Consider the following 26,961-nt stretch of genomic DNA (forward strand, 5'->3'; position numbering starts at 1 on the left):
AGCGGTTCGAGTCCAGCCCGAGCTGAGCAGCCGCTGAGCTGCCAATAGGTAGCAGGATGGCTCAGAAAAAAAAAAAAAAAAAAAAAAAAAAAAGGCAGCCATGGTGACAGGGCCAGGCCTGCACTGGCAATGCAGAGGGTGGACCAGAGTGGAGCAGGCTGAGTGAGAGGGGTGCTCTCGGCCAGCGTTCCCACAAGTGGGGGCTCCTGCAAGCAGCCAGGGCTCAGTTTCCTGCTCAGTAAAACAGGATGATATTCACCTGCTTACTTCACAGGGCGTTTGAGAAAATTCACCAAGACAGAGGATATGAAAGCACTTTGTAAGGATGAACGCCTGTGCTTTGTCACCCACTTTAGTTTTCCAGGTCACCCTTCTGCTTCACTGTGCTGAGCTCCAGTCAATGGCCAGGACTGAGGTGAGGCTGCCTTGGGGGGTTGCTCTGTCCCCCAGGGCGGTCGGGCCCTGCTCTGTGTGCCGTTACACCCTGCACTGGGTCACCATGTATGCTCCGTGATGATCCAGTGTCATTCACTGTCTCCTTGACTGGACGCTGAGCTCCCTGGGGCGGGGGCTGCATCTGCCTTGTCCACTGCTGTTTCCCCAGCCCTCAGCACAGTGCCTGAGACGTGGCATGGGCTCAGGGCAAGAACGGAGAGGTGGTGGGGAGGCTGGCCCAAGCTGAGCTAACCCCCCACCCTCTGCTCCGTTCTTTTGTGCTCCTACTTTCAGTGAATGACTGTCACGCTTTGAGACTGATGCAACCAGCAGCGTGTCCCAGAGGGCCCAATGTGCTCCTGGCATCAGCTAAGTGAAGGCTGCCCACCGGGCGCAGGTATGGGAAGCCCCCCGGCCAGGGCGCTCACCTGTGGCTGAGGTCCTTCTCTCTAGAGACTCCTGACGCTGCTGCTGCTGCTGCTCCATCACTTGTCTGAAAAGCAACAAGAGCAGAGCAGGTCTGACTCCTTGGAGCAGAGAACAACGTGGCTGTGTCCGCGGAGCTCAAGCTGCAGAGTCAGGTTTCGTCAGCACCCCCTTCGGCTGGGGGGCTCAGCACTGAGCCCCCCTCACCCCGTCACTAGGTCTGACTGCACTGGGCTTGCTGTCCCTACCTAACAGAGGCAGGGCACATGACTAGTTCAAGGTCCCCAAACAGGTGAGTCTCAAGCACACCTGAGCAGGGAGCCCATCACAAAGGTTTGGGCGGCCAGCTGGCCGAGTGGCCATGCTTCTCCCTAGGCTGCATGGGTTCCCTGGCTCTGGCGGGCCTGTGGCCTTAGCAGACCTGACCTCAGGTCTTCTGTTCTTACTGCACCTGGCTAAGTTCCCTGGACTGATTTCCGGGCATTGTTGGTTGTCAGGAGAAGTGGACACTAAGGTGGCATGTCCTCATTCTTTTCACCCCAGATTCAGCTGCAGGCCGGCCTCCATGTAGAGGGCCATCTGGCACATTGCACTGCAGTGCTGGTGGCCCTTGGTGGCAACGGACATTCTAGCTCCTCACGGTAGAGTATGCTCGGGGTGCTCGTAAAGATGAGTCGAGTGAGGACATTGACCCACAAATACATCCACAGACTCTGGGATGGAGTTGCTGGAGCAGGAGGGGCTCAAGCACTCATGCAGACTAAGGATGGAGGTGGCCTCACACGTGTGCTGCCAGCTCAAATGCCTGTATGCAGCATGGGGCCAAGGGTTTCCTGACACCCCCAAGGGCCGGGGGGGAGCACGTGGGGGGGGCGTTTCCCTGGCGTCTGGCACCGGGTCTGGCACGCAGCAGCTGCTCAGTAGGTGCTTTGTGAGGGAATAATACACGGATCTCGTCCAGCTGCTTCACCTCAGAGAAGGTCAAATGGGGCACAGTTTACTGCAAAGACCATTTGGAGGAATTGAGCTTTCTGGTTCCCGTTCTGGGATCCCTGGCTTTGTGATCACAGGCAAGCCCTTCCCTTTCCTGGGCCTCAGATTCTTCCCCATAAAATAAGTATAACGCCTGTTTCATGGGGTTCTTCTAAGAATTATGCCTGATACCTAAAAAATAATGGAAAAGACCCTTTGGCATTAAAGATGGTTGCAAAGCTCCCAGAAGCATCTGCATCAGCGTCTCCACTCAAACTGCCGAAACATCACCCAGTCGCCAGCCTCCCCAGCAGGATCCGCCTGCGTAGGAGCCTTCAGCACAATGAGGACGCTGGGAAATAGTTAAATATCAGGTGTGAACTTATGTTACTGTTTGTGTGGAAATGGGAAGGGCCCTGTGCTTGGAGTCACTAGCTCACTGTGTGCCTCCATGTCCGTCCTCTCCCCTGGGCCTCCCTCTGTGTTAAGTGACCAGCAGGGACCAGGGATAATAAGCAAGGTCCCTGCTCTGTGGTTTGACTCCTGCAGTTCACAGGTTGACCTCCAGAGGCGCGCTGGCCTGTGGACAGCTGACTGTGGCCAGTGGCCTCTCACAACTTGGACTCGGGTGGTGGGTAACTGGAATGCAGTGTGGTGTTTAACCAGCTCTGAGAACAACTGAAGGGCGTGTTCAGGACGACAGGCCCCCGCGCAGTCGTTCCTCGGTCTGGCGGGGCTCACTCAGCCCTTCTCTGGGCCGAAGCAGCCCTGGGACCTGGCAGAGGACTGAGCTGGGGCCAGACCAGGCAGCCGGTCCTGGTTACTTTGGGCAAGTCCTTTCCATTCCCTGAGCTTCAGCTGGCTCATGTGAGCCAGGCCGGGTGATAACAAGCCCTGAGGGTTAGCGTAAGGATTAAAATGAGAGAGAGTGTGTAAAAGGCCGCTGTAAGCTGCTGTATTCCTGAGCAGGTAGAAGACAGGCCCGTGGGACCGGTAAGCCCGTGGGAGTTAATACAAAGGGATCTTCTAGGAAGCACGTCCCCATCTTTCCCTCACTGAGATAAGCAGAGCAAGGATTAACACTGCCATCTTCAAACGGGAAACTGAGGCCTAGTGGCCTGCCCAAGGAGATCATCGGCTCCTCAGGGAGAGGGAGAGGCTGGAGAAAAGAACGCCCTGAGGGGGCATCGCAGCCAGGTGAGCGGGGACGTCACCTCCTACCCCCTGCCCGGGCCCCTGGGTGAGCATGGCCAGGACCAGGACTACTTCCACGCACAGCTCCCACAGAGCTGGACGCAAAGCCTCCCAGCGAGGCAGAGCCCTGCCGGGCGATGGCAGCCTAGGTTCAAGTCCTGGCCCCGCCTGTCCCGGCAACACGACCTGGGAAGGCGGCTCCCTCCTTGGCCATCACCACCTCTTGTGTAACTCCAGGACAACAGCACTGGCCCTTCCTCCCAGTTCTAACACTGTAGAAGCTGCTCCGAGGGGTGGCTGTCATCCGAGGGCCCACGTCCCACAGGAGCCGCCTCCTCCACAGGCTGGCCCAGAGAGGATGTCCATGCAGCCCTGGCTCACACAGTGCTTAGGCCTTCGCCGCTTTCACCTCACTGCAGGTGAGTGGGCAGGGGGCTGAGACCCTCCAGAAAGGCTGTGGCACCCGCCCAAGGTCCCCAGCGAGAGTGGCAGGACCAGGGCTCACGAGGCCTTCAGACAGAGTGAGAGGAGGGCAGTCCAGGACAGGGACAGGGCCAGGGCCTCGGTCAGACAGACCTGGGCGGGGCACGTCAGCCATCTCCAGTAACGCGGCCATGGCCCCAGCACTGAATCCCTCCGTCATGACAGCTACCGAGTAACACACCCGGAGGGCTGAGTTAACTATGAGTGCACAGCACCCAGGACACCGCTAGGCTCATCACAAGGGCCACGCGCCTGGATGTCGGCAGGGCTCACCGTCTGTGAAACCAGGCTCTACCATCACTCTGGCTAAGCAGCAATGCACCTGCCCCCTTCCCTTCTGGCCAGGCCTGTGCCCCGCCCCAGTGCGTGTCTCTGGGAGTCTTGGCCCTAGCTGCTGGTGTGACCTCCGCTTGCTGAAGGGTGCCCCTGGCCACTGGGCTGGCCCCTGCTGGGTGGGGGGTTACCTTCTCTGGATGTCCATCTCATCAGGAGAGGGGCCATTCTGCACCTGGCGCTGGGTGGAGGGGCCTGTGGGGTAGAGAAGCACAAAAGGAGGGTGGTTAGTAGAGAAGATGGGCCCCAACAAACACACCTGGAGGCAAGGACCTGTGTCTGCCCCCACAGGAGATGTCCTTGACCTTTCAACAGCTGGTTCGCATACCTGGGTAACGCCTGGTCCCCATCTCGTCCCCTCTCCCCGTCTCCTGACTCTCCCCTCGGAGCTAATAAACGGGGTCACACTATCACACGGTTCAAAATCATCCCTTCCAGCTCCTGACCCCTCTTCCTCCCTCTCAATACACTTGCTGTTTCCACTTCCTTTCTTGCCACTGTCCCCTCAACCCTCTAACAGCTGGCTCTGGCCTCTCCATGTCCCACGAAGCTGTAACTGAAATCACCGGGGACTTGGCATTACCAAACCCAGTAGATCCGTTTTATTCCATCTTTCGGGCAAAGGAATGACCCTTCCAGCTGGTAAGTGTCAGAGACAGAGTTCAGCTCCTGGTCTGTCTGAGCCACAGCCTGTGTCCTTCGCTGCGCTGTGACACCCTCCTGCCTGTATCCAGGAGCCGGCAGCGGCAGAGATGGCAGAGGCTGCCTGTCACCAGCGGAGCCACGGCGGATCAGGTGAGGCCTGCCAGGAGCACCTGCGTCCACACGGGGCTGGTGCTGTGCTACATTCACAAGAGAAGCCAGGCTTCTGCCAAGCCGAGAAAGAGCTCCTTGTTCCTTCTCTCTGCCAGCTCAGGTGTCGTTGGGGAACTGCAGCGAGTCACAGTGATGGGGCAGGAACTCTGGGCAAGCTGGTCTCATGCCTCGCTGACTAGATGGGGCAGGGGTTTTGTCTCCTCCCTGAGATGAGGTGACAGAGACACTCAGCCTACAACAAAACCCATGACGCGCAGATGGCCTCTCCCACAGGTGCTCCAGGCCGCTGAGGGATGAGCGGGCCGTGCCCCGTATCTGGGGCGCGGCAGGATGGAGTGACAGCGTCTCAAAGCTGAAACTGACCATCTGATTCCAGGACACGCTCCTGCCCAGCACAGGAGCCCTGTGGGCCTCCCGGCAGGAACACCCAGCGTAGTCCCAGCCATGGAAGCCAATACCCCAAATGAGCAGTGCTGTCTTACACTGAGGCCCCAAATCTACCCCCACCCACAGAGGCTGAAGTGCCTCCACTGGGGCGACACAACATGGCTCAAATGCTTTTCTATGCTTGGCAGCCCTTCTCGTGCCCGAAGTCGGCGGCCATGTTCCGCGGTTTCAGACTCCGCTGTCCTGGGCCCTGTATGTCTGCCTCGGTCAGGTCCTCAGTGAGCCGTGCTGGGCTGCTGCTTGGCTGCCCGTGGAGGCTTCAGCTGGGGAAAGCGGAGGATCCAGGTGGCGGGCAGGGGCCCAGCTGCTGGTGGGAGGAGGACGGGGCCTCCCAGCACTCAAGGAACCCTTCCCTGGTGGCCTGCCTGTCCCGGTCCTTCCTGCTCACTGCCTTCTGCTGCTCTGGGGACAGGCAGGAGGAGATGCCTGAGGACTTCTTCTACCGAGACTAACGTAAATGTCTGGCGTGGCAGCCTGGCACGTGGTAGGTATGGAATGTATGTTAGTTTCCGTTCCCTGTCTCTAAATACATTTGGTTTTGCTTTATTTATTTAAAATATAATTATGTGCCTTAAAGAAATTTTTTTTCTGACTATAAATCATGTGTAATAGGTGTTCAGTCTAACAGACATCAGAAAATCTTAAAAGTTTAATAAAGAATATAAACATTTCCAATAGAAAAAAAAATCCCTGATGGGGCAAACTCTTTTCTCTCCTACCTCGCCAGGGTCTTGGGGGTGCCTCTCCCGTCCGTGCCCCCCTCCCCGTTCTCAGGAAACCAGAGCAAAGACACGAGAATATCGCTTTTACAGTGGTGTCTAGGCACTCTTCTTACTTTACTTTAATTCTCACAACCCTACAGGACAGCGCCCATGGAGGACCTGTAACAAGTGAAGAAAACAGCCCACAAAGGGGGAGTGACTGGCTCAGGGTCTCACAGATAGCAAGCGGCAGAGCCAGACTCCAACTGCTGCAAAACACCACTTTCTTAAACTCAGTCACACTGCGGGGACAGATTGAGACCGGCTCAGAGAATGAAGAGCGAGGGATGAAGGGCAGGCTGGCACACCGACAGACAGCCATGAGCACCTGGTGTCCACACAGCGTTACAGGTGTCCCCAACCCTGATCCAAAGGCCCCCTCCACTCATCCTGGTCGAGGCAGGAGGGAGTTAAGACGTCTCAGCCCTGCCTTCTGGGGCTCAGGCCTGAGCTCTCTCTGCTGCCGGTGTGACCCAGCCTTGGGCTCCAGGTCAAACAAGCGGACTTCTGCCGGGTTCTCAGACCTGTCCCCACTGCTGAGCCCACAGAATCTGGAGTCTGCCCACTTCCGGGGGCTGAGCCCGTCATGGAGACCCGGCCTTGCACCTGGTCTGAGGACTGGAGCCCACCATTACCCCCTTACCCTGGCCAGACCCTACCCTAGGACCAAGGTCTTGGGACATACTATCTGCTGACAGGTTTCTCTGCGTCTGCTGGCCTGGCCTGGGTCACTGGAATGCTTCCCACCCCTTTATCAGGACAGCCGATGGCAGCCAGCTGCCTACATGGTGGTCTTAAAGCTTGGGTCCCTCATTCTCCTGCTGGGCTGGGTTCCTCCCAACCCCCTCAGCCAGCCTGTTCCTCCAGAGGGTGGGGGAAGTTGGCAGTTCCCCTAGCTGCTCCCAGGGGCCCCGGTCCCTGAACTTGAGACCAAACTAAGAAAATGTTAGTTTGTTTTGAGCCACGAGGGTCCTTAAATTAGGAAGTTCAGTCCCTCCCGATGTTTTAGAGGTGGGAGCTAGCCCAGGGAGGGGTCTGTCCAGTGTCACACAGCCATCTGCAGCAGACCTGAGCTTTCCTGGCAGAGGCGGGGAGGAGGGACGGGGAGGAGGACCCCATCCCTGGAACTGTCTAGGATCCCTCGGGAAACCCCTGGTAAGGCCCGTGTATAGGTGCTCCTTCAGTGGGGAAACCTCAGGGTCGGGGAGTGGGCGTTGGTCGTTACTCCCATCTGTCACAGTGTTTAGTTATTCTCAGTGATTAGCTGTGTGGTGCAAAGAAGCCAAGGTAGAGGCCACATGCACGTCCTGGCTGGTTACCTCCAGGATGCGGGTGGGGGCACAGGTGGGGACCCAGCTCCTGCTTCTCCACCCGTGTAGGGAGTTAGTCTCACTGCTGCTGGGCCTGAGAGCCCCACAGAATCCGCCCGCCTCTCCACCCCATGTGGCTGCCTCAGCACCTCCCTGCTGGTGCCATGTCCTGGTCTACCTCGGGACCCTCTGCCTCCACTCTTCCCCCTTCTCCGTCCGCCTTCCACAGACACTGCAGCCTACGTGATCCCTGGAAACAGGGGCCTGGCCCTTACGGGTTAGGTCTGAGCTCCACTGAATGAGAGTCCAGACCACCTGGCAGCTGCTTCCCTTGGCCGCTCCCTGCAGTAGGTCTTCTGCCCTTGCTCCCTGAGCCCAGTCATGTGCCTGCTTCCCAGTTGTCTGTGTGGGCTGCTCAATCCAGCCGGGCACTTCCTTCACCTGCCAATCATCAAGGATCAGCTCCAGCCTCCTCCTCCAGGAAGCCTTCCCCACGACTTCATGGTCCTCCTGCCTAATACCCACGGGTCTCTCTTACAACTTTTTAACAAATATTACAGTAATTTGAAGGCAGTCTTCCCTTCCCAATGAGATCCTGAGCTTCCTGGGGGCAGAGACCACATCTCTTAATCATCACTCCATGTTTAAGGCCTGGCTCACTTCAGATACTTAGTATATTTTCCTGACCTAAGTTGGGAAGGTTAGAGGGAATTTCTGATTACCAGCTCTGGGGGAACAAAGCACAGGTGAAGAAGGAATGGGGCCGAACTGGCTCAGGTGAAAATAAAAACTTAAGACGTGAGCTATAGAAATATAAGGTTTAGAAGGCATCCCCCCAATTCATGCTTGTTCAGAGAGGAGGCTGACCAAGGGGGATTTCGCAGGAACCCGCTGCTGACCGGAGGCTTGGGCTAACCTAAGAGACGGGGCTGTTGACCCCGCCGATGTCACACGACACTGTTTTAGCCCTGGTCTCTGGCAGAGGACAACCCTTGGCCCCACGCGCAGCTGTGTGTTGACTGTGGAGTCATCTCCTGCGGTCATGCAGTGCCCCCCTTTGTGTGGTAAATGTACTGCGGGCACATCTGAAGATCACGTTTAACAGCCTTGTTCCCACAGGTGCTAATGGAGCAGGCCTTCGGAGTGAGAGGCCAGAGGGGGAAGATGCCCCGGCTGTGAGCTGTTCCTCCTCGGCAAATCCACCTGTTCCTCTCTATGAAACGGGATTACGAATACTAACACGAATAGTGGCACCCCACAAAGCTGCTGTGAGCAGGAAATGAACTGAATGAAGAAAGCACTGGGTAAACCGTAAAGCCCGGAAAAATATTAGTTTTTAATTACTATTTCAGGCAAACTCTTTGGTCGGGCTCTCGCTGAGCCCAGCCCCTCGCTCTCACGACGCTGCCTGCGCACTCGCACTTGAAAGGCGCTCTGCCCCTGCTAGGTTCGCTACAGCAGCTAGCACGGTGCCTTCCTCCTTCGCAGGCTTTCTTCTCCGTGCCTCCTGTCCTGGCCCTCCCCCCAGCTGCTTCCACCAGGGGAGGAGCGACTGGCAGTGGCTCGGAGTGGGGGTGGGGCACCTGCCCAAGGCCATGAGCCTGTGAGTCTGGGAGCTGCCCTTACGAGAGGCAGGGGTCTGGCCCACCTACTGGGGGCTCCAACTAAGATAACTCTCACCCTTCTGTCACTCGCCTCGATTTTCCTAAAGAAAGAGCCTATTTGCACTATAGGTCCGCGAAAAAGAGGAAGGGAAACTGAAGGTGGACCATCAAGCAAACATCGGGGAGCACAGTGTCTGTGAATTAGTGGTGTTTTGTGTGTCCAGCCCACGGCATCAGGGTCACACCCTGCCAGCAAGCCATGGCAGAGTGGCCTGTGCCTTGACGGACATCCTATCTTGAACAGAGGAGCAAGGGGACAGAGGCGAGACCCAAGCTGACACTCACAGGCAGGGTTATCGCTCTAGCCCCGCTGGACCAGGATGCTTCTTGGGGACGGAGCTGACTTCTTGCTGTCTCCGAGGCCCACTTTCCAGCTTCAGCTCTAAGTTCCTTCCAACACTCGCTTGTATTTCACAAACATGGTGGTAACCCAGAGGGGGTCTTTTTATCCTTGGATCATGAGGTGGGGACACAGTGGAGAAAACAAAACTGGAGGAGAGGGTGCGGCTGGGCCAGACACCAGCCATGAGCCCCCCTGGGAGGGGGCGGTATGGGGGTGGCCAGAGGGGATGGGAGCTGGCCCCCAAGCCATAGATGGCTGAGGGGCCTAAGGTGAGGAGTTAGCATGGCTGACGTTGGCCAGGCTGAAGGAGGAAGTGGGGCCAGGAGGTCTGAAGTCAATCTGAGTGAGTCAGCAGTGTTTCTGCGTCAGTGGCTCTGAAGGCTTGGGGCAGGCATGCCTCCTCAGGTCCCCGGGGTGAGCAGGTAGCAATGCCCACCACGCCCTTCAAAGGGCTGGCTGCACAGGGTGGGATGAGAACGACTCGGTCGTGGCATACACTGCCCCCTTCCTAAAGGCTTCCAAAGCTTCTGTCTCTGACATAAGGATTGGACAAAGGATTTGACTGTGAGGGCGACCATCTTCAGGAAAGCTGCCCTTGTCTAACAGAAAGGGGCAGGGACAGCAGATGAGGGGATGAACCTGGGCACACATGGTCAGGCTTCCAGGGGAATGGACCAGGCATGGGTGGCATCCGTCCCCCTCAGCCTTGCTGTGGAGCTGAGGGGTGGGCAGGTAACAGGCTGGGCCCAGGTCATGCTCAGCTGTGCAGGGAGCACCTCCGCACAGGGACTCTGCTAGTGCTGGGCCCCTTGTCCCCTAGGACACATTCTTAATCTCCACGTACCAGGAAAGACAGCGTAAGAACCCAGGCAGACACAGCGGTCTGACTTCCGCTCGCCAGGGCCCTAATTGTTCTGTTCTTCTCCATACTCCCAGCACCTAACATGGTTCTTGGTGTGTGGTCATCACTCCATAAATATTTGTTGAATAAATGAGTGATTGGGCCCCAAGCTATGGTCTAAAGGTGTCTAACTAACTGCTGAGATTAGAGCAGGTGACACATTCTTAAAGCTCTCATTTCGCAGCTGGAAACAGTCCGTGGCTGGGCCGGGGATCGCGCCTCCTAAGATCTCATAAGATAGGAGAGCAGATGAGACACTGGTGTAGCCTCCGTGTGATGGGTTGATATGTGTGATGGGGCCTGACTGCCCAGCGAGGAGAAGCCCCCGAGGTGTCCTGGTGTAGGGCAGCCTGTCACTGCCCCAGTGTCTTCCTCCCAGGGCGCTGAAATCCCCTCACTAGCACGGCTCCCAAAGGTTCTTGTCAGGACCGCACAGGCGGTCTTTCACGGGGTGGCCTGGCAGCCTCTGGACAGACAGGCCAGCGCTCCCGCTCCCCCTCCAGTGCTCACCCGGGGAAGCCAGTCCCGGTCCTCTCACTGCCCTTCATCCCCGTTTTCCAGCCCCTCCCCACTCCTGGCTGGCCTCTCTGGACTGTTCCAGTTAATACAGGTCCCTTGAGGGTGAACGGGGAGCCAGGAGACCCTCAAGTTCTCTGTTGGAGCTCTGCTGCAGTGCTGTGGGGAGCCCCTCTCTGGGCCTCAGTTTCCCATAAAGTAAGAAGGAGGGAACTGAGGAGCACTGAGTTCGAACTCTCTACAATTTGAAGGGACAAAGAAGGAAATATACCAAAATGTTAACAGCGGCCATCTCTGGATCGTGGACTTACTTCCCTCTTCTTGAACTTCCAAATTGCGCACAGTAGGATGCATTGCCTTATAATAAAGACACGCATGGCAGAGTCCTCACAGAGCGGACAAGCCCTCCTCTGTGACGCCTCCCCCGTGAGCCTGGCTGGTACAGGGCAGGCACTTCAGTTACCAGCCTCAGGTGGGCAGATGAGCCGAGGAAATGCTGACACTTCCTCCTGAGAAAGGCCATCCTCCTGCCTTCCCATTAAAATTTATGAGGTTCGGGGACACCAGCCCCCAGCTCCTCTGGGACAGAAGGGACAGGCCAGGTTTCGAATTAGCCTCTATAGGAAAGGCATCCCCTGGGCCTCCTGAAAAGACGGAACCTGAGCCCCCCAGGAGTGCCAGAGACAAAGGATCCAGCACCTGCTCAGTGACGCTTGATGGAATTTCTGGCCAGCAAACGACAGCCACCTGGTCTGCAATGGGCAGAGTCCCAAGCCCCTCTGAGCTCCCGCCCCCACCCCGCCATCCCTCTGGTTGGCTCCCCTTTCTCTCCATTTTGGATTGACTTCGAACGGCACTTTGACGTGGGGGCAGCCTTCCCACACCAATTCCCTAACACGCCCTCCCCTCTTGTTTCAAGGTTCCCACTGCCAAGCAATCCAGTGTCCATGTGGGGATGGAGCCTGTGATCTGGGCCTAAGGCCACACAGGAATTGGTGAGAGAGCTGGTACCAGTGCCCAGGACTCTGTCCACCCCGGCACGCTGATGCCCAGCTTTGGTTAGACAAGCAGCTGCCCCCCCACCCCCCTTAGGAAGCCAACGCAGTGCTGCCTCCTTCCTCACCTCCGAGCTCGGTCAGCAGCAGACAAACCCCGACTGTCTCCCAAGTCGAACGCCAGTTCACTTGCTTGGGTAAGTTTTCTAGCGCCTTCTCTGCCTGGTCCTTACTATGAGTGTAGGCTGACGGGGGGCTGAGAGGCGAGGCAGTTCACTTTCTTCTACTCACATTGCCAGAGCCAGCTGATTTATTACCTACTCAAACCCCACAAGGGACCCTTGTGCCTGTACCCACCAGTTTTGGTGTAACCCCACGGTGACCAATGGTGAAAGCTGTGTCTAAGAGGCCACTGTCTACTGGACCCGTGGAAAGTCAGCATGTGCAAACATGGAGACACAATCCAGACAGGGGCTGATGCCCAAGGCCACACCAACAGAAGCCCCTGAGGCCTTGGGAGGAAAAGGCCTTTCCATTGTGGCAGTGAGGAGGCCTGCGGTGCCGCCCTGGGGGCCGGCGAGCAGTGCACCTCCCTGTCCCTCTCCTTGTGCCCAGGGCTCCTGAGGCCCATATACAGGGAGGGATGCTTCCTAAGCGGGAGGTCAGCAGGGCTACAGTCCAGCCTCCCTGCTTCCAGGCCAGGACACTGCCCGCCAGCCTGCTTGGTCCCACTCACTGTGGTCCTCAGACCACTTATTTTCCTAGTAAAATATTTTTCCCCCCTTTCCTAACAAGCTCATTTCGGGACACACAACAAACCTTGAAAAGAATCTCAAACAGAATAAAGTGCAATAAAAACCCGTCACACCTTTGTAGTGTGTGTGACAAAGCTCCTTTGCATCATTTTTGTGATTAATCTGCTCAACTGTCCAGGGCGGGGCTGACCAGATCTATTCTACAGACAGGGAAACTGAGGCTTGGAAAGAGTGAGTGACTTGCCCAAGGCCACGCGTGTCTCAAGTGACCCGTGCTGCTGCGACAGGAGCCCACATTTCCCGATGCCCAGGCCCGCATGCTCCTGCTTCTGCCCGCCACTTCTGCAAGGGCTCAGTGCAGACAGCATCTTAACCCTCTGATGGGTCAGTGGCAGGTTCTCCATCCCAAGACCCACAGCTCATGCCCGCCCCCCCAACTCCTCCCCTACCCCCACCCCCAGAGCAGCTGGGAACGAAAGGAGAGGCCTGTGAGGAGCAGGAAGGAGGGAGGGGCCCCCGTCACCTACAGTTCACTCTGCAGAGCACGGTGCAGTCGCAGTGGCAGAAGCAAAAGCAGTGGAAGGTCCACTCCCTGCTGACCATTACGGGCAGGCCCCTGGGCGCAGTCCGGGAGGCGCGCTTCTCGCATCCTGGCCACTTACCTCTCCTTCCTCAGCCGCCTGGCTCCTGCAGTGGGAAACTGATCCTTGGGCGGCCGTCAGATGGGCTTCAGCGCTTCAATCTTTAATGCGGCTGCCCAGCTAACCTATCAGAACCCTCCTGTCTACTCGATTCCAGCAAGAGCTGGGGGCCCTAAGGGAGGGTCCGGACCCCGTGGGGGGCCAGCCCACAGGCCCTGGTGACACCAGCTGTCTGCCAGAAGAACCCTCCCGGCATGGCTCTCCTCTTGTCCCCTGTGGGCGATGGGATGGGACAGGGTGGGCGCAGAGCCAGAAGGGAACAGGTGACTGGCCAAAGGAAGAACCCCTGGGCACTGTTCAACGTGGCGCCGTTCTTCCCAGGCTCTCTCCAGGTGACCCTGCCAGCCGTTCCTTGGTCTTCCTTTCCTCACCAGCATATCTGCTGCTCTCGTAACCTATCTGTGCCACTCCTGTTTTCTTTCCCCATCCGGCCAGCTATAAGGCCCAGAGGAAATGGATCCTTTAACCTGCCAGCAAGCATGCCTGTCTCCCACGGCCCTGGGAGCCCTTACTGCCGTCACACTTGTGGGCAGTGGCCGTTCCTTGTGCTGGGAAGCTTGTCTGCACGTCCCTAACTGGCAAACCCCCAGGACCCAGAGGAGTGACCTAGGACCCAGGTTAGGCCTCTGTTCCCCTGGAGCCGGCCCTGCTCCTCTCCGAGGTCTCTGCCTGCTGTGCCTCAGTGTCCTAAGGAGCACACTCACTGCCGACGTCGAGGTGCTGTCTATTGCACTGAACCATGAGCTCCTGGAGAGTGAACCCCACAACCCTGCAGAGGGCCGGGCCCACAGTGCACAGGTAGTGCCTGTGGGACACGCCGGAACGCGGCATCACCTCCCACTCTGTGTCAGAAGGCCATCAGCATCATCGCACAAAAGCAATGCCTGCTTCCCAGGCTGACTGCTTTCTCCTGCTCTCCACCCTCTACTGGTCTCCAGGAAATGCTCTCTCTCAGGTTCCCTTCTCTGCCTGGGTCCCAGCCTCGTGTTCTCTTCCTGGGGGACTTTCCAACAGCCCCCACTGGTCTCTCAGCCGCAGGCTCGTGCCTTCGAGCCTGTGCTTCCACATGAAACATCAGGAGGCACAGCTCTTCCGTGATGTTCCCCAGCCAGGAAGCTAGTGGCTCCCGGTGGTTCCCAGGAGAAATCCTTCCTTTGGGACCTGAGGCCTCCTCCAGCACCCTTTCCCTACTTGTGACCTACATGGGTCAGGCACCATCCCCCTTACGGTCTTCCCTTGTGGATACTGTCTGTTCTCTCGTTTACTTCCCTGGATTAAAATGCAAATATGCACAGACTTGTAAGGTATAACAAGGCTTCAAAGGAATGAGAAGCCCCCCACCCCCCAGACTCCCTGCATAGGAAGGGCATCTGAAGGTTGGCACCTCCTCTCCCCTCTGCTTCCTCCCAGATGCGGGGCTCCCGCGCCCTGTCAGTCCAAATCCTTCCCCAGATGACTAACACATGGATTCTTGTGGGCTTTGGGACCTGGGGCAGCTGGTCACTTTCCTCTTTGGGACTTAACTGCCCCCTGCGGGGCTGAACTAGAGAGGAAGCATCTCCAGGATGTTGCAGCAGCACCCACCATTTACTGACTGCTCATTCTGTGCAGGCGCTGTTCTGAGGCCAGGGACTTAAAGCCACTTAGAGCTAAACTGAGCCCTGGCTCTATCACTTACACTTTGACTTTGGGCAGGGTACTCAATCTCTTTCACTGTTTTCCTGTCTGAAAAATAACATGAGCACAATTTGTCTCGGCATGTGGATCGATGACACATTAGTATCAGCCTAGAGTCTCATATAGTGCTGGCCTCTTTCCTTGTTAGGAAATTCTGAGTGATTATATATTTAAAACATTTCATATTTATACCTATTAAATTCTCATAGCACATCCCATGAAGGGGCCAGGGGTGGTGGTGTCACTACCCCACTGGGCCAGGGATGCCCAGAGAGATTAAAAACTTGCCTGCAGCAAATCAGTGAGTGACAGAGTCGGAGCCAGAACCAGGTCCTACAGCCTCTGAACCCAGGCTGTCACATCCGCTGTCTCTTCAGAGGTCACCTCTACAATGGGTTGTATTGTGAAAACTGCCCAGAGGAGAGGCCTCTGTCCTTGGTATCCAGTGGTCAGAAATCCAACTCAAGGCCTGCCCGTCAGCAAGAGCCACTTATGCTTCAAAGAGCAGCATATGTTGGGAAAAAGCAGCTGGAGAAACTGAAGGTGAAGTTGTAACCAAACCTAGGAGGGGGCTCAGAAGATCCACGTGTTAATTCTGTTTGGGCTTCAGCTGCTCATACTCCCAACTAGAGAAGACACACTGGATAACTCTGCAGACTTTCATCCCCTTCCGGGTGGGCAGTGTGCACACTGCAGGGCTCAGACTCTGACTGAGCTGCAGGCTCTACCTCTAAATGCTGGATGCCCCAGGTGAGTAATGACATTTCAATATCAGTGCTTGCGAAAGGGCATCAGGAGGGACGTGTGCTGCTGAAACACAGTCAGGCAGATGGCTGGCTTTGAACCTTGATTCTGCCGGAGTCTGACTCTCTGGACTAGTTTCTCCATCGCTAAGACTAGGGTCTTAATTAACACCTATTCTTCTCAAACTATTCCAGAAAAATTCAGGAGGAGGGAAGGTTCCCAAGTTCATTCTACAAGGCCACTATTATCCTGATTCCAAAACCAAAGACATTACAAAAAAAAAGAAAATTACAGGCTGATATCCCTGATGAACACAGATGTAAAAATCCTCAACAACATACTAGCAAACCAAAGTCAGCAATATGTTAAAAAGATCGTACACCATGATCAAGTGGGATCTCTTCCTGGGATGCAAGGTTGGTTCAATATCCAGTTAACATGATTTATCACATAAACAAAATGAAAGATAAAAATCATATGATCATATCAATAGATGCAGAAAAAGCATTTGACAAAATCCAGCAGCCATTTATGATAAAAACTCTCAACAAAGTGGGAATATAGGGAACACACCTCAATATAATAAAGGCCATATATGACAAACCCACAGCTAACATTTATACTCAATTGGGAAAAGCCAAAAGTATTTTCCCTAAGATCAGGAACAAGACAATGAAGTCCATTTTCACCACTTTTATTCAACACAGTATTGGAAGTCCTACCCACAGCAATCAGAAAAAAAATAAAAAAAATAAAAGGCAACCAAATTGGAAAGGGAGAAGTAGAACTGTCATTATTTGCAGATGACATGATACTACACGTAGAAAACCCCCAAAATTCCATCAGCAAACTATCAGAACTGATAAATGAATTCAGTAAAGTAGGAGGATACAAAATCAATATTCAGTAGCAAGATATAAAACTAAATATTTTTATACGTCAATAACAAGCTATCAGAAAGAAATTAACAAAATAATCTCAGGCCGGCCGAGTGGATCAGTTGGTTAAGTGTTGGCTTAAGAGTGTGAACGCCAAGCAACAGGGCCACCGGTTCGATTCCCACATGGGCCAGTGATGACGCCTGAGCTGAGCTGCCAATAGGTGGCCGGATGGCCCAGTTGGTTAAGAGCATGAGCTCTGAGCAACAGGGTAGCCAGTTCGATTCCCACATGGGCCAGTGACGCTGCCCCTGAGCTGAGCTGTCGCTGAGCTGCCAACAGGTGGCAGGATGGCTCAGCTGGTATAACAACAAGACTGCCTGTTCCATGGTGGGCTATGCCCACCCGCAACTAAGACTGACCTCGGCACCTTGAGCTGAGCTGGAGCCCAGATGGCTCAGTGGATAGAGTGTAAGCTCTTAACAACAAGGCTGCTGGTTTGACTCCCATATGGGATGGTGGCTACGCCCGCCCGCAACTAAGATTGTAACACAGCACCTTGAGCTTAGAGGCCACGAGCTGCTGATGGGAAGCCAGATGGTGACTGGCACCCTCCACAACGAAGATTGAAGAATAACAACTTGGCTGGTCCCCTTCCCCAATTCCCTAACACACTGTTCCCCTCCCCCAATTCCCCAACAAAATCTTTAAAACAAAACAAAACAAAACAATCTCACTTATAATTGCATAAAAAAAAAACAAACCCCAAAAAACCTAGGAATAAATTTAACCAAGGAGGTAAAAGACCTGTACTAGGAAAATTATAAAACACTGAAGAAAAAAATTAAAGAAGATACAAATAAATGGAAGCATACACTGTGCTCATGGATAGGAAGAATTAACATCGTTAAAATGTCCATACTACCCAAAACAATCTATAGATTCAATAAAATCTGTATCAAAACACCAATGGCATTTTTCACAGAATCAGAACAAACAATCCTAAAATTTATATGGAACCAAAAAAAGACCTGGAATAGCTACGGCAATCTTGAGAAAGAAGAACAAAATTGGAGGTATCACTATACCTGATATCAAGCTATATTACAAGGCTATAGTAATCAAAATGGTATGGTACTCACATAAAAACAGACACAGAGATCAATGGAACAGAGTAGAAGCCTGAAATAAACCCATACCTATATGATCATTTAATCTATGACAAAGGAGATAAGACTATACAACGAGGTAATGACAGTCTATTCAATAAATGGTGTTGGGAAAACTGGACAGATACATGCAAAAAACCCCCACAAAAACAAAAAACAAACTGGACCACCTTCTTACTCCATATACAATAAACTCAAAATGGATTAAAGACTTAAATGTAAGACCCGAGACCATAAAACTCCTAGAAGAAAACAGGCAGTAAACTGATATTGCTCTTAGTAATTTTTTTCTGCTATATCTTCTTGGGCAAGGGAAGCAAAAGAAAAAATCAACAAATGAGACTACATAAAACTAAAAAGTTTTTACACAGCAAAGGAAACCATCAATAAAACAAAAAGACATCCTACTGAACAGGAGAAGACATTCACCCAAGATACATCCGATAAGGGGTTAATATCCAAAATCTACAAAGAATTCACACAACTCAACACCAAGAAACATCACTAATCATCAGAGAAATGCAAATTAAACCATAATGAGATATCACCTCACACCTGTCAGGATGGCTATCATCAATAAATCAACAAACAACAAGTGCTGGCGAGGATGTGGAGAAAAGGGAACCCTCATGCACTGCTGGTGGGATTGCAGATTGGTGCAGCCACTGTGGAAATCAGTATGGAGGTTCCTCAAAATATTAAAAATAGAGTTACCTTATATCCCAGCAATTCCACTTCTGGGTATTTATCCAAATAAATACAAAACACTAATTTGAAAAAATATATGTACCTCTATGTTCACTGCAGCGCTATTTACAATAGCCAAGACATGGAAGCAACCTAAGTGCCCATCAATAGATGATAGGGTAAAGAAGATATGATATATACACACAATATACATACACACACACACACACAATGAAATATTACTCGACCATAAAAAATGAAATCTGACCATCTGTGACAACATGGATGGACCTAGAGGGTATTACGCTGAGTGAAGTCAGACAGAGTATAATAAATACCATGTGATCTCACTTATGTGTGGAATCTAAAGAACAAAGCAGAAACAGGCTCCTAGATAGAGAACAAACTGATGGTTGTCAGAGGGGCGGGGAGTTTGGGAGGCAGGGTGAAAAAGGGGAAGGGATTAAGAAGTACAAATTGGCAGTTATAAAACAGTCATGGGGATGCAAAGTATAGCGTAGGGAGTACAGTCAATAATATTGTAATAACTACGTATGGTGCCAGGTGGGTGATAGACTTATTGGGGAGATCACTCCATAAGTTATATAAATGTCTAACCACTATGCTTACACCCAAAACTAATATAAAATAACACTGAACGTCAACTGTAATTGGAAAAAAAAAAGACTAGGGCCTTGGCTGACATGACCCTTTTAAGGTCTTTCTCCTTTTTCATACCATGAGCCAATGAACTAATTAATTAAATGTATTTGTTTCTTCAACAAGTATTTAGTCCCAGTTTTTTACTCCAATGGAGGGAAGTGATTCCTAGACCAGATCACCTAAGAACATTCCGTTAATTATGCTTGGTTTGGCTGGTCTCCAGCTGTGCCTGGGTCCCTGAGGTTACACCTGGTGTCCGGCAGTCTCCTCGTGCTGGTCACTCCTGCACTCTGCCAGAGGCCAATCCATCCTCTGCCCTCTGCTCTTAACCTGGAATGGCCCTTCCACCTCAGGGGTGGGCACCCCAATGGTGTGCTCTGGGAGTAGGTGGGGAAACAGGGAGAACGCTGACCACCTTTCTAGAGCATCAGTTCTCCTGAACGGCAAGTAATTCAAAGTAGGGAAATAAGCACAGATATGCCATGGAGTGGAATATAAAATCTGCATGAGTTTCTACAGCACAAGAGGGCTATGGAGACTGGGGGTCTCTAGGCCACAGGAAAGGCGGGCTTTGGGCCGCCATTCAAGGCCCATCGACTCACTGCAGGCTGAGCCTCCAGCTGCTCTCACCGAACTTCTGGGGTTCTTCTGTAGGTTACTTGCATCTTCCTGAAATGTTTCTTTCTCTCCTGCCTTCCTCTGTGGCGCCCCGGCCTGTGATGCAGCATGTTTCCATCTGGGCCCCATAAACCCCACCATCCTGAGGCCTGCTTCTGACACCTTCACAGGGAAGGCTCCTCCTCCTCTGAGCTCTGCCTAGCCCAGGCAGCCTTTTACTGGAGCTGAGAAGGTGCTTGTCTGCTGCCCCTGCAGGACTGTGAGCACCTTGCATGAGAGAATTACCTTACATTTCTGCTTCCACATCACCATATCTAATTCTCAAAACAATGAAAAGCCGTTATTTTCACTCCACGGAATAGATCAGAAAATGGGGTTTCAGAGGCATGAACCACCCACCTAACTGGTGGTAAAGCCGGGTCAAGCCAGGACTCTTCCAGCTACAGCTTTCTCCATGCCAAACGCCACTGTGTTCCTATGAAGCAGGGAGCAGGCACGCGTGCCATCCATGCACAGTGGTTACCGAGGCCAGCTGGCCAGAGCAAGCCACACCGACTCCATTCAGGACGAAGTCACTGGCCGCAGCACAGAAAGCTCTGGGCCTCAGAAAGCTGCAGGCCAGCTGGGGATCTGCCAGGACTCCCCTCGAAGGCCCGGCAAGGGCCGTGGCTCCAGGGCAGGGGTGTCAGGCTGCGACTGCTCACCTCAGAGGGTCTGTCTGGCACGGAGAGGGGGCTGTGCAGGCCTGGGGCCTCCAGGGTGCCTTCCTCACGGCTCCAGGACAAGGTCTAGGCCCTAGGGTATTATGCTTGAAGGTCATCCTTCAGGACCCGGCCCTGCCTGTCCCTCTAACCTCACCTGTCCCTGACGCCATCCAGAATTGGCAGCCCTCCAGTGGACAGCGCAGGCTCACACACGTCTCTGTGTCTCCACAGATGCAGCCGCCTCTCTGGGCTGTTCCTCTCTCTCCTTGAACTGGCAAATGTCTAACATCCTTTAAGGCCCAGGTCAGGCCTGCCCGCCCCAGAGGCGTTCCTGATAGCCCTGCGTGCCAAGCCTCCTGTCTCGGCTCCCGCAGGCCCTGTACCCACTCATCACAGCACTTGCCACCTTGTCCTGCCAAGTCTCTCTTCCCCACCTGACTGGGCTCCGTGAATGCAGGGACCACGTCTTACTCATCTTCGTGTGCTGGCCTGTGGCCCAGAAGAGATGCTCAGTAAATGGCTATGAGCTCACTCATCACACAAATGCCACTTAGCAAGGAGCTGGGGACATAGCCATGGACACAAACTGCTCCCTGGACTTAGGTCAGAGAGGAAGAGAGCTGCAGTGGCAGCAGAGTGGGTCCCACCTCTCCAATTAGGTGATGAGTGAGCAGAGGTGCGAGGGCAGGAGCCATGGGTTACTTGGAAGGAGAACATTCTAGGCAGAAGGGGCATTAGGTGAAGGCCCCAAGTCAGAAGCATGCTGGCGAAAACAATGAGGAGGCGAGCATAAGTGGGTGAGGTAGAGAGTAGGGAGGAGGTGAATCACGAAGGCAGCCAGGGCCAGGCAGGTCCACGCAGGCTGGTAAGAATTTGGATTTGATTCTGAGGAAGACGGCAGGTCTCTGGGGAGCCCTGAGCAAAGGCTGCCCTGACTTGGAAAGATCCATCTGCTTCGTGTGGAAAACAGATGATCACGGGCTAAGCGCAGAAGGCAGGCACATCTAGTAGGTTGCTATTGTGAAGACGCAGTCGTTTATTGAATGAATAAATGAATGAATGAATGAAGGCAGGCTGCAGACAAGCAGGTGGGGGACAGGGCCTCAAATGCTCACACTGTCCACTCTAGAAACTGCCCAAGTTGTAGGCCAAGTTCAGCACTTGGGTTTCTGAGTCCCTGGGATGGTTACTTATGAAGACGTTTGAGCTGGCTCTTACCATGTGTGAGCTAAACTTGGCAGAAGGCTGACCTGTGAAATTATCCTTCTTTAGGAAAGGTATTATATATGCTAGGTAAGAAAAAGGCAAATACATGCTAATGAATTTTTTACTTACTTCGGACGATGTGGGTACTTGGCTATAAAGACGGGCCAGGTTCAATGCCAGTAACAATGAGCCCACGATCAAGCTCAGTTATGATTTAGAGCATGGAGACCACCTGCTGACCAGGGTTTCCTGGACAGACAATCTGGTCCAGTGGGCAGAGACCTGGACTTGGAATTAGAAGACCGGGGCTCTGTCACTCCCTGGTGTGGCCTTGGACAAGTCACTGACTGCTGTGAGCCTTGGTTTCTTCATCCTTAAAGTGGGGACACAATTCTTAATGTCTCCCTGACAGTCTCAGGAGGATGCTGTGAAGACCCAAAGGAGACGAGGTCCACCACAATGACGCATGGGAAGTGGGGGGTCGAGGGGGCTGTACAATGAAGACCTGCTCCTTTCTTCCCATACCAGTCATGACTCTGGCCATTGTTGAGGGGTGAGTTCCTAGGAGTCTTGGGATGGGTGCTCTAGGAGCGGCAATGGCAGCTTGTATTCTTATGGTGCATTACAGCTTACAGGTGACATTCCCATCCAGTTTATCATCTCAGCATCACAACAACCTTGGAGTGGTTATTAAGTCTGTTTTAGAGATGAGGAAACAAGGCTTAGGGTGGTGACATGGCTTGGACCACGGGCATGGCATCCTGTCACCAGCCCCAGGGTTGGCGTCATTCCTGTCAGTCACAGGACTGTGCCCCAGCCTGAGGCGCGTGAGGCAGTATTCCATTATGGACCATTCGCTCTCTCAAGCCCTGACTGGACACGTGGTGTCCAGGCCGTATCTATGGAAAACAAAAATCCCAAGAGACATCTCCCCGTTAGTGACAGGAAGATAACCCTGGGCTGGTGGAAGGAGGGGGCCCTTCCCCTCCAGGATGTGAGCTGCAAACACTGATAGCTGTAAAGGAAGACAACGGTGGCAGCGGGATGCTCAGAAATTAGAGGGGTACAAAGTCTTGCAATGTGCAGAGGGAGACCCCCAGGGTCCGGCGGAGCTTCTTCTGGGATCCCCAAACCACCAAGATCTGCTTGTGTCTCCAGAATCCTCCTTACCTTCGGATCCCCCATCTACCCTCAGTCCCAAGGCCCGGGTCAAGCCCCGCTTCCCTCACCACCCCAGCGCTCCCCACATTCCCAGCCCGGGCAGCTTGGCCTCCCTCTGGGTCCCAAAGCACGGGCTATCGGCGTCACCCCTTGAGTTGATATTGTTAATATTTCCAATATACTTTTTTAAAAGAGTAACTTCAAATAGCTACAGTAATTTACAGGTGACAAAGAGCTTTCACAACGCTATCCTCACAACAACCCTGTGAGGTAGGTAAGATTAACCTATTGTACAGATGGATAAATCAAGTGTCTCAAAAAGGTGACTTGTCCAGGGCGTACCTTGGCACAAGCTGCACTTGAACCGAGGTCTGAGTCCATGTCTGACGCACACGCACGTCAGAGTCACAAACAGCTGTAGGTCCATGAAAACAGGCTGCCGGCTGGCGCAGGCGCGCTCCTGGGTTTAGGGGCGGTGCTCGGTGGGCCAAGGTGACGGGTGCGATTTCTGTGTGAGACAATTCTATTTGCCATGTCCCTCAATCACAGATAGCACCCCTCACCTTGTGCCCAGTTTCACAGGCTGGCGAGTGGTGCTGGTTCAGGAATGTCATCTTGGTCTGCAGAGGATGGTGCAATGGCAGGAAGTGCCAGGCTATGTGAACACACAAAACGGGCACGGGAACCCACTGGTGAGCCCACCACACCAAACACCTAGGATGTGGCAGCCCTCCTTCAGGGCACCGCAAGGTGAAGCGCAAGCTGCCTGCCCTCCAGGGGCTCACAGTCTAGAAAGCAAGCCAGGAGTTCCAAGTGTGGGGTGAGAGCGTGTTCAGAGCTAGGCAGGAGCCCTGTGGTCTGTTGGGGTGCCCGCAGGGGCAGGTCAGCAGCAGACAGCACCTATAGTGCAGTGCCTCTGGTGGGGGCGCCGGGGGCACAGCCTGCTCTGGCATGGCTCAACGCAAAGTATGAGGAGAACTTAAGTGAGCAGGAGCCAGGCCATGATGGGGCTTGTCGAAATGAGCTTGGTTCTTTAGAAAGGCAGCGTTACAAGTGCCAGCAGGGAGGACAGGCTGAAGGGGAAGAGGCTGACCAGTTAGGGTCCTGTTACAATCCCCAGGGGGCAGCAATGATTCTGGGACTGAGGTGGTGCCAAAGAGGCGACCACGAGTCAAAGATGGGTCAGGGGTCGGGCCCAGCGCACAACCTGCGTCAGTATAAAGCGTCCAGTGCAATCCCAGTGGGGCTGGGCCTGGGCCGAGAGTCCCAGGGCCTGGCAAGCCCATGGGGTCGTGGTTGGCTCACCCACTGGTGTGGATGCAGCAAGAGCCTCTACGTTAGTGCCCTGGCTTTTGAGGGTCCTGAACAAACAGGGCACTTTCTGTCTTTCCAACCTGACCAATAGGACATGCCCAGGGGTGCTAACTGCTTCGATGGGGGCCAGAGCAAAGCGCCATGCGGTGCAGGAAGGAGTGGGGGAGCCTGTCATAGGGGCTGGAAAGGCTTCACCTGAGGAGCAGCGTTCTGACAGGAGTGGGGCTCGAAAGTGTGGGGAGAGAGAGGGGACGGCGGGCAGGGGGCCTTCTGCTACAAATGTGGCCACGTGCCCTGGGCAACTGTTGGCACAGAGGACGAGGGCAGTCCGACCGACCGTGAATCAGCAGAGGCTGGGCAGGACCCGGCCCGCCCGGCACTCAGGAAGTGGCCACCAGAGGGCAGTCGGGAGTGGGAGGCGGACAAGGGGAGAGCGCAGGGAGCAGCCGACCTCTGGCTCTCAGGTGGACATGCTGGGCCTCCTTTCCAAATCTCAAGTGGGGCAGAAAGTGCCACCAGCCTCAGCAGGAGGGCGAGAAGGCAGCCCACTATTTCTTTTTCTTTAAGGGAGAAAGGTAGGCGGTTTTCAACAGAAAGGTTTAGGAGGTGGAACAATATGAGGAAATGGCTGTCTGTGAAGTCCCCGCCTGGCTCCTTCCCGTGCTGTGGTGATGTTGCACTGGGTATTGATTAAGGACATGGGACACTGGGAAAACATTTATCACCGAGCGCCAGGAGGGTCATATCCTGAAATATACCAATGATGTTATTGCAAGCAAACCAACTAAGAAAAGGATACACCATTCTATTCAGGTGTAATAAAAATAAGCACTCATCATGTGTTTTCATTCACCCCATGTGGCTTTCCATTAAGCTGCCAGGTTCTTCTTTTTCTTTGTTTCAGAGTCCCAACAGATAACAGAAAGTGGAACTAGTCTGGGTCCACCAGGGTGAGGCCCTGGCATACCTAGGTGAACCCTTGGAACTCCCCAAAATAACCAGTTTGAAATTCACTGCATTCAGCCCTGAAACTGTCAACAAAGCGACTGTTCCACCCACTGCCCGACCCTGCAGTACCAGGCTCTACCACTGTGAGGCATTCCTCCATCTAGTCTGTGCCTCAGGCCTTCAGGGGGAAGACATCCCCGCCCTGAGGCGTTAACTCCTAATTTCCTGGTCAGGCTTGTTCTGGCCAGCAGGTTTTCAGACCTCCTGCCCTCAGCACTGCGCTTTGCTGTACACCCATCACCGCATTTGAGATAAGCATTACCACCCATTTTACAGATGGGACACTGAGGCTTGGAGAAGCATCCTGCCCAAGGTCACACAGCCTATCAGCAACGGCCGGCAGCTCCTGACTGCTACCCTGTGAAAGAACTTCCTATCATCTAGCAGGACAACCGCTGTCCCACGTGGCGCTGGGACACATGTATTCCAGTACCTCCTCCCCAGCCAAAGGGCTCCAGGAGACGTCCTAAGTTCTGGGAAAGCGGCTCCTACCTCCAGCTCTGGGTACAATGGACCTACTGGAAGTGGCCATGGGCCCCGACCCTGGTGGTGTGTCGGAAGACCTAATACACGCGTATGCCGTGGAGGGGGCTCTCTGCGCCTTCTCTTCCAGACGCATTCAGGCTCAGCCATAACGTGAAGTTTGGCCAGCTCCCCTTGTCACTTCCGGAACCTGCTGGGAGTGTCTATGGCTTGGCGATGAGTGGAGGTTGCTGGATCTTCTGGTTTGAAAAGCATTTCTTGGGGTCTTAGCAGGAGTTGAGATGTGAACCCTTTGATTTGGTCTGGGGCCCCTGCACTTTGTCCTGAGTTGACAGGAAGAGAGGCGAGGCTGTGGGAGAGTGAGCTGAAGGATACTGTGGCTCCTGAGGCAAGAACAGTGGGGAGGCTTGCCTGTAAGAGCAGGTGGCTCCACCCACTGGGAAGGTCTGACTGGGTTTCATTAGAGAGGACCAAAAGGGAAGAAAACACACACAATCAAGCTCATGCATGTCCTCCTGAGCACTGGCTCTCTCGCCCCTCAGCCTTCTCCCTAAAGCCCCACACGGGTCCGAGGTCCCAGTGAGAATTCTTTCTTTCTTTTTTTTAAAAGGTCTCTCTTTCTCGCTCTCATTTTTTAAAAAAGATTTTATTGGGGATCTAGGGGAGGAGAACAGTGTTGGGGAATTGGGGAAGGGGACCAGCCAAGTTGTTCTTCAATCTTGGTTGTGGAGGGCGCCAGTCGTCATCTGGCTGCCCTCAGCAGCTCGTGGCCTCTAAGCTCAAGGTGCTGTGTTACAATCTTAGTTGCGGGCAGGTGTAGCCACCATTCCATGTGGGAGTCGACCCAGCATACTTGTTGTTAAGAGCGCATGCTCTATCCACTGAGTCATCCAGGTGGCAGCTCAGCTCAAGGTGCCCAGTTCACTCTTAGTTGTGGGTGGGTGTAGCCCACCATAGAACAGGCAGTCTTGCTGTTATACCAGCTGAGCCATCCTGCCACCGGTTGGCAGCTCAGCGACAGCTCAGCTTGGGCACAGCATCACTGGCCCATGTGGGAATTGAACCGGCGGCCCCGTTGCTCAGAACCTGCGCTTCTAAGCCAACTCTTAACCAACTGAGCCATTTGGCCAGCCCCAAGAATTCTTTCTTTGGAAGGAATGGGTGTATCAAACCTGGGCCACCTGGGATGGTGGGAGGAATGGGTGGAGGCCCCAGCTCTGCCCCTAACTTGCTGTGTGGCCCTGAGCAAGGTCCTCCCCTCACTGGGTCTCAGTTTTGTCATCTACAAAATGTACACTGTTTCATGACGCCCGATGCACCTTCCCCTCGCTCCGGCCCTCAGCCCCACCTGCCCTGACTACCTTATCCCACCCCAGCCCAGCCCAGGCTCTGAGGAGGAAGATTTTCTCAAACATTCACTCCCGCCGTGTGGCTGGATCCCATCAGCTCGGGGCCTCGCTTCAGGTGCCACTAGGGTCCTGCCCGCCTAGAACAACGGGACACAATGATACAACGATCGTGGGAAGTTTTCAGAGAACCTAAAGTAGTTTAATGGAAGAGGACTGGGTCTGGGGACTAAAAGTGGAGCAGGATGGAG

At 53.9% G+C, this 26,961-nt stretch overlaps 1 protein-coding gene across 8 annotated transcripts in view; it reads right to left on the reverse strand.

Annotated features, from left to right (window-relative positions):
* Window positions 1-26,961, reverse strand: part of EVL (Enah/Vasp-like) — a 179,556-nt gene that overhangs the window by 16,683 nt on the left and 135,912 nt on the right. For all 8 annotated transcript variants that reach the window (XM_019639336.1, XM_019639340.1, XM_019639338.1 and 5 more), the window contains exons 4-5: window positions 3,975-4,038; window positions 864-928 (exon numbers count right to left, since the gene is read on the reverse strand). In XM_019639336.1, the coding sequence (XP_019494881.1) occupies window positions 864-928; window positions 3,975-4,038 (129 nt within the window). The remainder of the gene's footprint in view (window positions 1-863; window positions 929-3,974; window positions 4,039-26,961) is intronic.

The sequence above is a fragment of the Hipposideros armiger genome, unplaced genomic scaffold (assembly GCF_001890085.2).
Source record: "Hipposideros armiger isolate ML-2016 unplaced genomic scaffold, ASM189008v1 scaffold_43, whole genome shotgun sequence".
In the NCBI taxonomy this organism is placed as follows: domain Eukaryota; kingdom Metazoa; phylum Chordata; class Mammalia; order Chiroptera; family Hipposideridae; genus Hipposideros; species Hipposideros armiger.